The sequence below is a fragment of the Aquarana catesbeiana genome, linkage group LG03 (genome assembly GCF_042186555.1).
Source record: "Aquarana catesbeiana isolate 2022-GZ linkage group LG03, ASM4218655v1, whole genome shotgun sequence".
In the NCBI taxonomy this organism is placed as follows: Eukaryota; Metazoa; Chordata; class Amphibia; order Anura; family Ranidae; genus Aquarana; species Aquarana catesbeiana.
Genome location: NC_133326.1, coordinates 269575559 through 269588774, shown reverse-complemented (window position 1 = coordinate 269588774; position 13216 = coordinate 269575559). Strand labels below are relative to the sequence as shown.

General features: G+C 43.0%; 1 protein-coding gene across 2 annotated transcripts in view; it reads right to left on the bottom strand.

Annotated features, from left to right (window-relative positions):
* PTPRR (protein tyrosine phosphatase receptor type R) overlaps window positions 1–13216 on the bottom strand; it is a 283853-nt gene that overhangs the window by 28825 nt on the left and 241812 nt on the right. For both annotated transcript variants that reach the window (XM_073620043.1, XM_073620044.1), the window contains 3 exons: window positions 8747–8884; window positions 1853–1963; window positions 952–1109 (listed from right to left, as the gene is read on the bottom strand). In XM_073620043.1, coding sequence (XP_073476144.1) covers window positions 952–1109; window positions 1853–1963; window positions 8747–8884 — 407 coding nt within the window. The remainder of the gene's footprint in view (window positions 1–951; window positions 1110–1852; window positions 1964–8746; window positions 8885–13216) is intronic.

Below are 13216 nucleotides of genomic sequence, written 5' to 3'. Positions count from 1 at the left end.
ATTACTATTTGTAAAAGGGACACGAACAGCAAAAAAAAAAAACTGAAAATAATTTTAATTCCTTTCCACTCTATCTAAAATTAAAAATGTTTTTCGATTAGTTATACTACATGTTTAATGCTAGAAGAAATACAAAGAAAGTGTTTATATCTTCATCATGTCCACTTGTCTATGTGTACATCAGACAGTGTTCCTAGATGGGTTCGGGGAGCCCTGCAGTCACCTTTAGAGAGCATTTGGGGGGGGTTGCTTCAAACAACATCAGAGCCCAACTAACATTTTCTCTTCTTAAAGCTTTCTTTAATAATAACAAACTTAGTCTTAGTGCAATGAAAGAACTTGTATTGCAATAATGCAAAGACAGTTCACAAATAACCTGATGGGAAGGCAGTCCAGCCGGAAACACTCACAGTTCCAACAGCGTGTAGAGAGGGGTAGAATGTGGCCTGGTTGTCTTGTGTCCAAGCAGGCAGATGTCCAGAGAAGTGGTGAGCACTATACTTTCCCTTCTTGTCAGGAACCTTTCCCTACTGCTAGTTCTATCCCAACAAGGTGGGGTACCTGTCCCTATTCTACCAACTTTTAAAATGTGTGCCACATAGGGCTGCAGCAACCAATAGGATAGCTTCCCCAGTGACCCAGGAAACCATAGGAAACCTGTTCCTCTTGAATTCCTTTCCAACTACTGTGCCTCTACGAAAGAGCATCACCTGCAGTAGAGAAAGTAGATTGAACCAGCAAGTGCCTGAGGAGGATTTGGGCACCCCAATGGCATCCATTGTTAAGCATCAATGAATGTATAATAACTGTCTTGTTTGCAGTGGCCACCAGTTCCGTCTATATAACTAAAATAGGACATAAAAGGGTAGTATAACTTAATGTAATATGTGAGGTTAAGCATAGAGGAGGTACAGGCTTTGCAGGAGCCAAAACTGGATTACTGAGCATTACCTGCAGTGCACTACCACAGGACCTCTGCCAGCAAATGCTTTTCTGTCTTCGTCCACATCCAGCATAAGCTGAAGAAGAGGCTGAGCGCTGTCTGGAGTCTTGTGATCAGGCCAGGAGGTATACCAGTAATGTTTAACAATGCGTGACTGGCTTCCTTGCTGGAAAAAAAGAATAAAAATTTAGTAGATAACTACACTAAGAAGTACTGATATTGCAGATCTCTTATTCACATAGCATACATTAGACTGATCATATATCATTACACATATAGTAGTCATTATATTTGGTGGGATGACAACTTCATTTGTCCCATTATTACAGAGGAATCTAATTTTATACAAATATTTAGGCATTACCTCGGTTTTCTGGAATACAATATATAAATTAAGTGTCAACTCGGTTAGTCCATGGAAAATTTGTGGGTGGATGCCGGTGTAAACACCCCCTTTAACATATGTGTTGGGCCCTCAAGTAGTAGGATCTCCCTGCTAGTATTTCAAGCCTGCCCTACCTTCTTCCCAATGGAAAATACATTAACATGGCTGTAGCTAATGGGCAGGTGTGGAAACTCAAGCTGCTGGAGTACTGAAGAAATAAAGGAAGAGTGAGGGTAACGTGATCTAAAAATATGGGTGAACTACTAGCCATGGACAGCTACCTTTCTGTTGCTTTTATTAATAAGCCTTATTAAGCATTCTGAAAAAAATGCAATTATAACACAATAAAACACAACTGTTATTCTGCTGTTGCCCACGCTCATTGGGAGGTCCTGCAAAGCTTGGATCACTAATCAAAAAGGGACCAATAAATTATTTAAAAAATATTGTATTGCCCTATAACACTATATTTAGGGCTGTATGTGCTCTGTAACTTATAAAAAAATATTTAAATAATGCATTACCTTTAATGTGAGAATTCGGATAGTATAATATTCATGTTCATTGACGCTGTTGACAAGCACTTCAACATTTCCATAAATTCCCCTCTTCTCTGGCCAGTATAGCACACATTTCTGTACAGGTGATTAAAAACATTCTACTAAGTTAATAAATGTTTTATTGGTAATATCGATCAACTTAGTACACAGAGAAAGTATAAACCATTATAATAACCAACCAGATCAGGGTTAAGAGTGGTAAGACTAATAAAATATGAGTTTCATCAGGTTACTATCCGTTTTGGCACTTTATTCTTATTAAACTAGGCTGCTCTTTTTTATTCTAGCCCTAGCATTGTATGTATTTCCATTTGTTATTACTTCTCTAGTGTGACAAAACATAAATGTTCTCTAAATTGTCTGTAAACTAAATGTGTACGTTTATACCATGTACTCCACATTCCTCAAATATACTATTTTCTTCTAACATACAATCCTTTTCAACCCACAAGTCATTTCACTGCATTTCACTGTATATCCATTATTATGCAACACAGTTTAGCTCAATTAATATATAAAAAATAACATATATATGATACTAAAAAGGGGCAACTGACCTGGTAATGAGTTATGGAGAGCCACTGGAGCTTACACTTACAGGCTTAGCGCAATCACTGCCTAAAAACTAGTAACAATCTCCCTTATAAGATGACTAGGGTAAAAGAAAACATTGAAAAGTTCAGCTGCCACCCATTGTGGAAATGTTCACATTGTCACATTATCTGATCTGCGGCCCCTACTCCTCCCAATGAATCTAAGGGAAATTATAAGCATGGGAAACAAAGGACTAAAAATATAGCTTCACTATGACCAGCCTGTTCATTACACTCTCCTCTGCAAAAGGCTTTAATTTACAAAAACATGCTATAGTCAAGCCCTGTAGCAAAGTTCAAGTCATGTGAAAAACTTGTCAGTACAAAAGTTCCAAATGCATAGCTGTGAAGCTATGTACCATTAGTTAGATGCAAATCAGGCTGCTAGTTATCCTGGGCAGCCAAATACGACAGATCAGAGACAGGATTTAATACTGAAGATGGGACAGAGCTTCACTACAAACAGACAAGCAAAACATAAAGTGGTTGTATCCCTAAAAAAAAGAAAAAGTCCTCTTCCTTTAAGGCATGATCTATAGCACAGTGCTTGTGCTGTGTAATTTGTCCCTTTCTATGTTGTAATAGACCTGGTTGATCCTGCATGTTTCTGTGTCCTTCTGTTTGTGCTGACCGCAGTAATCATGGCTGCTGAGCCATGATACGATGATCAGGTTACGTGCCTGCCCCAGCCCGCTCTCTGCTTTGAATCTCTCCCCCTGCCTCCCTGCCTCTCAGCGTGAGAGTGTCTCTCCTCCCCATCCCTCCCACCGCTATTCAGTTGCAATATGCAGCAAATATATATGTGTAGCACCCTCTAGGGTGTGCTAGAAGTAGACTTTAGAGTAGGTAAAAACATTGTTTAGCTCATGGCTAAAGAGTTCAGGGTTGGGTGACTCATCCTGGCAGCTCTCTGGTTCCTCCCTCTGGTCTAAAAGGTTGGAGAATCTTCTAGAATAAGTGGGTGGAGGTTAGGAGGAGCTGCCTTGAATATTTATGGAGTCTCAGCCAATCCTGGAAGGGGGCTGAGACCACTCCATAAATAGACGTGGGCCATGCCAGCAAGGGCAGATGGGTGGAAAATGAAGATACAGTGCTGAGGTGTTCCTAGTCTGGGGGGAGGGGTCCTGCCTTGGGCCCAGGGGCTCAGGAAAGATACATTGTAGTGAGGAAAGAAAAATAATAAAAATAAATAAATAAGAAAAAATAAACAAAAAATAGCTAGATCAAGGTTTGATCTAGGTTAGTGCCAGGGTTAGTGTTTAGGTCAAGTAAGAGTCAAAAGTCAAGGTCAGGGTCAGTATATTTTGGGCAGGATTTTTTTTTAATTAGCATCAGTGTCAGTGTGTTTTAGGTAGGACAGAACAAAAGCAAAATGCACACTATTGTTTCTGGGCTGTACTACGGGTACAGACAACAAATAACATACGCATATCACTGCTATCGTCAAGAACAGGAGAATTTATTTTGGGTTGTTCTTTGTTGGTAGGTTATGGTAGTAACAAGAAATATACAGCGAAAAAGTTCCTATCAGGAGACCATTTACTAACAAATGAAAGCCCAATTAGTCCTAAAAAAAAAACAAGGTCTAATGCCGCGTACACACGAGCGGACTTTACGGCAGACTTTGCCCGGCGGACTTTTCGTCATACTTTACGACGGACTTTCTGAATGAACGGCCTTGCCTACACACAATCAACCAAAGTCCGTTGAATTCGTACGTGATGACGTACGACCGGACTAAAACAAGGAAGTTCATAGCCAGTAGCCAATAGCTGCCCTAGCGTGGCTTTTTGTCCGTCGAACTAGCATACAGACGAGCGGACTTTTTGACCGGACTCGAGTTCGACGGATAGATTTAAAACATGTTTCAAATCTAAGTCTGTCCAACTTTTGAGCAAACAAAGTCCGCTGGAGCCCACACACGATCGAACTGTCCGACGAAATCCCGTCCGCCGGGCAAAGTCTGCCGTAAAGTCCGCTCGTGTGTACGCGGCATAATCCACCTGGATACACAAAGTAGTTGTGATGATATGTATGGTTTTTATTAACACATGTCTAAGTTGCAAAATTGTGCTTAGGCATTTAGATTTGTTTTACCCTTTGGCGTGAACGGGTTAACATGATCCTGCAATTCAACTATTTCCAGAGACAACAAAAAATCCCCACAGATTATATTCTGGCTACCATGTATCCCATTACCACAGTTTCTACAAAAAAGTTTAGCTTTTGATCTATATGTTCAAGGAAACTGTGCCAAGTGGCCATTGGCCATTATCCAGATATCCTTCTTTGGAGCCAACGTTTCCTTTCTGGTAAAAGTGATCCAAACCGCTAAACATCTGCATAATCAATTTTTCAAGCGGTGGAAGGGGGCTACTTCCATTTCCCAATCATCTATGGCAGGCATGTCCAAAGTCTGGCCCGCGGGCCAATCGCAGCCTGCGGTCCGGTTTTGAACGGTCTGGTTATCTAAACCAGCCTTTCTCAACCAGTGTGCCACGGGATCAGGGCTGTCAGATGAGCCCAATCCCCTGCCAAATTGTACTGGCACTGTGAGAAGCTTCGTCAGCCTCAAAAGTGAAAGTAAAGTGCAGGGGAATGTGCTGTGCTCTCTGCTTCCCCCTACAGTTCAGTACCCAGCTGAATGAGGAAGCTGGAAAGGTACAGTACTGTGCTAGAAGCTATATTCGTTTTAAAAGGGCTTTAATCATGTGTCTGTGCATTTGTGTGTGTGCGTGCATGTGTCTGTGTGCGTGTGCATGTGTCTGTTTGTGTGTGTGTGCATTTGTCTGTATGTGTGTGTGTATGTGTGTATGTGTCTGCATGTGTGCATGTGTCTGTGTGTATGTATGTGTGTATGTTACTTTTAATCCGAACCCCCCTCCCATTCCTGTACCATCAGAACCGCTTTTGTAGGGCTTGTTTGTGATAGCAGCCAGAACTGCTGCTCCTCTGAAAAGCAATCCATGCACAGATTTGCCTTCTCACCACCTGCTTTAAGCCCGTAAATGCAGCATCACTATACCGCAACCGTGCAATGCACACAGTTGCGGGGTAGTTGCAGCGCAGCCTCATTCAGCCTGGGTATACCTCCAGCTGCAGCCACAGCATGTGTACACCCCCAGCTGCTCCCTCTGCAGCTAAAGGGGGATAAGTTGGGGGTGGTAAAACAGCTTAACCATGTGGTTTTACTGCCCCTCCAACCTGACATGTGAACAAGCCCTTGGTTCACATCTGTGTGGCTGCGTGCTGCGTGTAGAGCAGCCCATTCATTTTAATGGGCTTCCCTACCCACAAAAATGCAGGGAATGAAGTCCCCAACCTTTTTTTTTTTAAAACTGCACTGCACCAAAAGCACCCCACGTTTTCCAATGTGTGGGGTACCATTAAGAATTAACGGTACTCCTAAAGAGCAGAGCATTCGTCTGTGTGTCGGGAACGAGCGCAACAAAGGCAAGAGAATTCTTGTTGGGCAGTGTATTAGTGCTCGAACGAACACACTTAGACCAAATTTTAATGGTTCAAAGAATGTCAGGCAAAATGGTCGGCCCTCGTGTATGTTGACTTCATCAAATCTGGCCCTATTTAAAAAAAGTTTGGACACCCCTGATCTATGGTATATGAAACCGAAGCGGCGAGGATTTCATCACTTTTGGTTTCGGCTGCTTGTTTACTAGATGTTACCAGCTAGTTAAGCAGCCTGATCTTAGTTTGATTAGCTGTTTTAAAGGGCAGAGGAGAGATCTGGGGTCTAATAGACATATGTCAAGGCCCATGTCATCATAAGGAATGTTGTTCATCCCTTGTCATAGCAGTAAAGTTAATCAACAAAGACACAGGGGGGGTATTTATGAAAGGCAAATACACTTTGCACTACATGTGCAAACTACAAGAGCAAAGTGCACTTGAAATTGCACTGAAAGTGCACTTGGAAGTGCAGTCGCTGTAAACCTGAAGGGTAGATCTGAAAAAGAGGGGAAGCTCTGCTGATTTTTTTATCCAATCATGTGCAAGCTAAAATTATGTTTTTTATTTTCCTTGCATATCCCCTCTCGAATCTACAGCAACTGCACTTCCAAGTGAACTTTCAGTGCAATTTCAAGTGCACTGTGCACTTGAAGTTTACACTTGTACTGCAAAGTGGATTTGCCTTTAGTAAATAACCCCCACAGTGTCATAAAATATATCTAAATAGAATGAATTTAAAAAAAAGTAAGGGGTGTGCAAATTTAAATGCGCACATGCAAATGTCCCACATGCATATATAAGCAGTGATCGCACTACACATGAGGTATTAGTCACGATCATCAGAATGAGAGACATAATTCTAGTAGCAGACCTCTCATTTAACTCTAAACTGGCAACCTATAAAGGCTTTTAAAGCTTTGCCCGTGAAATAGATGTATTTTGTCGTCATTCCACAGGGCGCGTAATTTTAAAGTATGACAAATTAGGAATCTATTTACTCTGTGTAATATCATCTTTTATAAGGGGGTTTAACCATTTTTTTCAGTTCTATTGTAGAATTCAGTTCAACAACCAGATCTAGGTCTGTAGCTCTCTGTCAATTGTCTCTTTCTTCTCCCTATTGGTGACACATATCCTTTAAGAAATGCTATCAGCAAGTTAGTACTCGACATTTTGCATGGTAGAGTGACCAGAAAAGGATCACTTTGATGCAGTTACATAGTTACATAGTAGGTAAGGTTGAATAAAGACAATAGCCAATCCAGTTCAACCTGTGTAGATGCTTGTGTGTCAGTGTCTATAATTATTTCCCACATCCCTGTATGTTGTGTTCTTCAAGATGCACATCCAAGCGTCTTTTAAAAATATCCATACTCCGTGCTGACACCACCAATTGTGGAAGAGTGTTCCGCATCCTTATTGCCCTAACAGTGAAAAACCCTCTGTGCAGTTTAAGGTTAAACCGCTTCCTCTCCAATCTCATTGTGTGGCAATCACCATTGAGGTATTTGTAAATCGCTATCATGTCCCCTCTCAAGCATCGCTTCTCCAGCAAGAATACATTTAGTGCATGCGGGCGTTCCTCGTAATTGAGGGTGTCCAGTCCCCTTATTAATTTTGTTGCTCTTCTTTGGACTCTCTCCAGTTCCAGCACATCCCTTCTGAGGATTGGTGACCAGAACTGGACAGAGTACTCCAGATGTGGTCTAACCAGAGTTTTATAAAGTGGTAGGATTATCGTTTTATCCCTGGAGTATACAGTATACCCTGTAACCAGTTTTTTACCCAAGAACAAACCTTATGGCCTGCAGACCTCAGCTTGTAAATTTAACATTAATGGGGAACTGTATCAAATGCTTTTGTAAAATACAGATACACTAAATCCAAATGCCTTCCCCTATCTAGATGACAGGTCACTTCCTCGTAGAATGTTAGCAAATTGCTAGCAAATGTTAGCAATGATTCCTACTGTATTAAAGTATATTGTATTTGTACTGTCTACCCTCAAGTTGTAAAGCGCTACGTAAACTGTTGGCGCTATATAAATCCTGTATAATGATAACAATAATAGCAAATTTTTGGATATAGGCCCTTATCATCCCCTCCAATAATTTACCAACTATTGATGTTTGGTAGACTGGCCTGTAGTTTCCAGTTGACCATCTTGAACATGTATTGGTATATAAATGAGAACTAGGAATTCCTGGTTTTATGCAAAAGTTTTCTAGAAGTATGTAGAGGGGTATAGTAGTGTGCAGATGGTTAAGTGAGAACCCCTATGGAAGTTTTCCCTTCGCCTTCTGTTTTTGTGACAACTAAACAGTGTGGATTTTCCAACACTTTCTGCCTCTGTAACAAATGACCATCAGGACAAATAGAGAGGGTGAACCTTCCCAGGGGAGACAGAGACAGTGATAAAAACATGATAAGGGTTCTTGTTCTTTCTCATTCCATTCTGAACTAAAAAGAAATGTTTTGACTATACATAAACTTTAAGTATTCTGGAAAGTCTTTTGCTAGGGCCATATTGCACTTTAACTGAATTACGTCATAAAGAGCTAAAAACCAAAAACGGTGGCTTTTCATATAGTTGAGCAGGTCAAACCATCAGCTAAAACAATTGAACTCACTGATCAGAGTAGTGGAATCTAAATAAAATATCAGAGATAGTTGACTTTTACTGTTTCAGTTGATGAACTGAGGCTAAAGCAATGGTCACAATAGTTCAGGTGACCACCAGAAGAGCAGGAAAGCAGGTTAAAGTGTTATTTTCATTTTTTAATTTATTGAATGTTACCTCATTTTTTTCCTTGAGCTTGGTGATCATAACAATAACAGGAACATCTTCTTGCCAAACCATTTGCCAGAAGTCATTTACTGTGTTAATCATTGGTCCTTGTGTAGCAATAAAGGTCTTCTCTGTTCCACTATAACCCTGCAGTAAATAAGAAAACTTGCATTTACTTGTATAGTGGATATAATCTATAAACGTATTATATTTACATAGAATTAGACTCCAGTAAGAGGAAAGATGTCATTCTCCTAACTGGCGCAAACAGATTTTGCAAAAGTGTCTCTCGTGTTCTAAAAGTGGTGCAGCATGCGCCAAATTTGTGTACCTGGTTAGAACTTGTACTTTAATTTGGCACATGCGGCACCACTTTTAGAATGCACGTGAGACACATTTGAAAAATCTGTCTGCTCTGGAAGCCAAAAGAGAGTTGGCTATAATTAGCACCAGTTTAATAAGATACAAACTGTCTGCATTTTATTTAGAATTTGGTGAATTCAATGTGCCACAATGTAAAAGTGGTGCATTTTAGAGCTACCTGAATTTGGTGCACAAGTCACTGTCAGAACCAAAAGTGTCTCTTATACTCAATGAATACACTATATTGTCAAAAGTATTGGGACACCTGCCTTTACACGCACATGAACTTTAATGGCATCCCAGTCTTAGTCTGTAGGGTTCAATATTGAGTTGGCCCATCCTTTGCAGTTATAACAGCTTTCACTCTTCTGGGAAGGCCATCCACAAGGTTTAGGAGTGTGTCTATGGGAATGTTTGACCATTCTTTCAGAAACACATTTGTGAGGTCACACACTGATGTGGACAACTAGGTCTGGCTCACAGTCTCTGCTCTAATTCATCCCAAAGGTGTTTTATCAGGTTGAGGTCAGGACTGTGCAGGCCAGTCAAGTTTCTCCACCTAAACTCGTTCATCCATGTCTTTATGGACCTTGCTTTGTGCACTGGCCCAAATCATTTGGTGGAGTAGGATTATGGTGTGGGGTTGTTTTTCAGGTGTTGGACTTGGCCCCTTAGTTCCAGTGAAGGGAACTTTTAAGGCGTCAGCATACCAAGAGCATACCAAGACATTTCAGACAATTTCATGCTCCCAACTTTATGGGAACAGTTTGGGGATGGCCCCTTCCTGTTCCAACATGACTGCGCAGCAGTGCACAAAGCAAGGTACTTTGCTCCTAATACTTCTGACAACATAGGGTATGTGCAATACATAAACAAGAAGGATTAATGCCAGAAAAGTGGCATAGGAGCTTTAATGAATTCCCCTCATTATCTTCTAACATTCCTGTATAGCAAATCACCAGTTGCATATCAGATCCTTTGTTTATCCCTAAACTACTTAGGGGTCCATGCTTTCACCATCTCTGCACTCCTATCGACAGTTGAAATCTTGCTTGTTTGCTCACTGCCCAGTTGGCCCAACTCATGCCATACAATGCAAGGGTCAGGGCGCCATTATGGGTGGGTCTAGAGGTGATCGATTTACCCCCCTTATCGGTCAACAACTTGCTGTGGCTGTGTCGATCCGACTGAGGTCCCATAGCTAACCCAGTAACCCAGCATTCCTTCCAACTTTGGGATAAACTACGGTGTCCATTTAAACTGGCATCCCCTCACACCCCATTACTCTCCTTTTTTAACCACTTGTTTTTTTATCTGGCCTTCCTAGATCTATTTTCATTCCAGGCTTGGTCCTGATTAAGCCTAACCTGCATAAACCTTGTAACCAGTATTTCCCTGAAAACATTCACTACCTAGAGAATGTTTTCGCTATCTCCAGATTGCACATTTTGCTCAAACGGTCATACGCACACATTCAGCCCTAGACAGCCTACCTCTATATGAGGGTATATGTGATTCAGACCCGCATGCACCAGGAATTATATCCCGCATATATAATCATCTAACGTTCCCACCATTCAGTATGCTCAGTGATCCTGAGACCTGGAGGCTGAGGATTGGGATGATATCTGGGCAACCACTAAATCCTCTTCCCAAAATATTCTAGCACTCGAAACAAATTACAAAGTTCTAACAAAGTGGTACTTGGTCCAGGTAAGGATGTCTAAATTTCTACCAGCTTACCTCCCCCCCCCCATGTGCTTTCAGACGTGTGGTCAGGAAGGCACACATGCACAATTTGGTGGACGTGCCCTGTAGCACAGCAATTTTGGACCAAAATTTTCTGCATGGCCTCTATACTGATCAATATTACTATAGACCCTGACCCATCTCTTGCGCTACTAAACCATAAGACCTTAGACTGTACAAGAGCTCAGCTTCGACTCATACTACAGGTCATGACGGCTGCCGAACAAACAATAGTGCGAGCTTGGAAGCCCCCAAAAATCATGTATTGTTAAAAACAGAATCACCCAAGCCACGATTCATGGTAAAATAGAGGCTACTATCCAGGACAAAGTTTCTAAACACCTCAAAATTTGGCAACCTTGGGTGGATCAATTCTTGCCTCCGGGCTTCGACATATCCCACCTGGAGCTCTAAATCCCCTTTCCTGGCACATCCTGCGGCTCGAGTTCCGGATGTCTGGGCCGGTGAGCAATTTTGATTTTGAACCTTGGCGTTCCTGGTCAGATGCGGGATTTCTCCGTAACCTGGTGCTCCTGGAGCTTTTTCTAGTAGTGCTGGCGATGGAAATCTGGGGTGAATCATTTAGGAATCTGAAAGTTCGGTTGAATTGCGACAACCTAGGGGTGGTTCAAGTCATTAACCACATCTCAGCGTCGTCACAACCCGTGATACGGCTGCTGCGCCACATGGTGTTCCGCACCCTGCAGCTTAATATTTTTCTGTATGTTGTCCACCTCCCGGGGGACGACAATACTTTAGCTGACTCCTTGTTTCGATTAGAGTGAGACAGGTTCCAAGAGCTGGCACCAGCGGGAGAACTTCGGCGGGTTCCTTGTCCGGGTTGGCTATGGGAGATTGCCTTGGAGCCATCTCTGGATGGATCCGAAGGTCGGTTAGTGAGGCCACATAGGCGGCATACACCAAGATATGGCGGGAATGATTGGAGTTGGTGCGCAAAACTGAAGGGGATCGGAAGGAGTCAGAGGTAAGGCTGATGGTCTTCTACTTTGTTTCCAGGAACTTGGAGCGGGGCGTGTCGGTGTCTGCCATTGAGCGGAAACTGGCAAGCTTGGCCTTTTTCTTTAAATTGCAGGGCGGGTGGATTTTACAATAGATTTTTGGGTTCGGCAGGCTTTAAAAGGGTATCGGAAGTTGCATATGCGCAAGGATGCTAGGCAGCCCGTGTCCTTTGCTATTTTACAAGCTATTTTTGTGCAACTGGGCACCCTCTGTACTTCCAGGTATGAGGTCTCCTTGTTTAAGGTGGCTTTTTCCTTAGCCTTCTTTGGGGCGTTCCAGATCAGCAAGCTGGTCAGTCCTTCTAGGAATGTTTTGGGGGGGGGGGGGGTATTGGTGGGGGATGTGATTTGGAAGAGGGACAGGGTGCGGGTATTGCTACGCAGGTCCAAGACAGATCAGGCGGGCAAGGGCACGTGGGTAGAGCTGTTTTCCTTAGCCTTCTTTGGGGCGTTCCAGATCAGCAAGCTGGTCAGTCCTTCTAGGAATGTTTCGGGGGGGGGGGGTATTGGTGGGGGATGTGATTTGGAAGAGGGACAGGGTGCGGGTATTGCTACGCAGGTCCAAGACAGATCAGGCGGGCAAGGGCACGTGGGTAGAGCTGTTTTCCCTGCCAGGCTCCGCAGTGTGCCCGGTAGGGGTTGTATGGGAATTTTAGATGTGCGCCTGGGTGTTGGCGGGGCCCTTTCTGTTACACGGGGATGGGTCTCCATTGTCCAAGTTTCAGTTCATAGCCATTTTCAGGAAGAGTCTTAGGGCAGCGTAATTGGAGGAAAAACAGTATGGCTCGCACTCCTACCGTATCGGGGCGGCCACGGAGGCCGCTCGGTGTGGGCTGGACAAGGCTGCTGTGAAGAGGATTGGTAGATGGGACTCCAGGAGATTCCATAGCTACATTCGCCCGCATTTGTTAGCTGATTAAACGATCAACGGGGGGTGTGACCGGATGGGTCGCTGTAGTTCTTGCATGTGGGGTAAGTAGTCACAGTGGTCGTGGTGTTATTCTGGTGTTATTCTATGGTTTTCGTTTCTTTTCTTTCAGATGGAGTGCAGATACGCTTCGTCTGGATTATGGGCCACTCATACGTATTTTGGTGGGCCAGGCGGGCTGATATTAGCCCAGATGGTAGGCAGCTAGGTATTTCAAGGCGGGAGGCATGTATTCGCTGGCTTGGCATACCAGGGATGATGTGGACCATCATGTGCCTAAATGGGACGGCGTCCATTTATCGGCGATGGGAATAGATTTGTGGTCCCTGGGTCTACAGGATGGAATTCAACGTGCCTTAAAGGTATGGAGGTGCCCTTAAGGGTAAGGTGTCACCCTTGTGGGTGGTAGTTTTGGTCTTT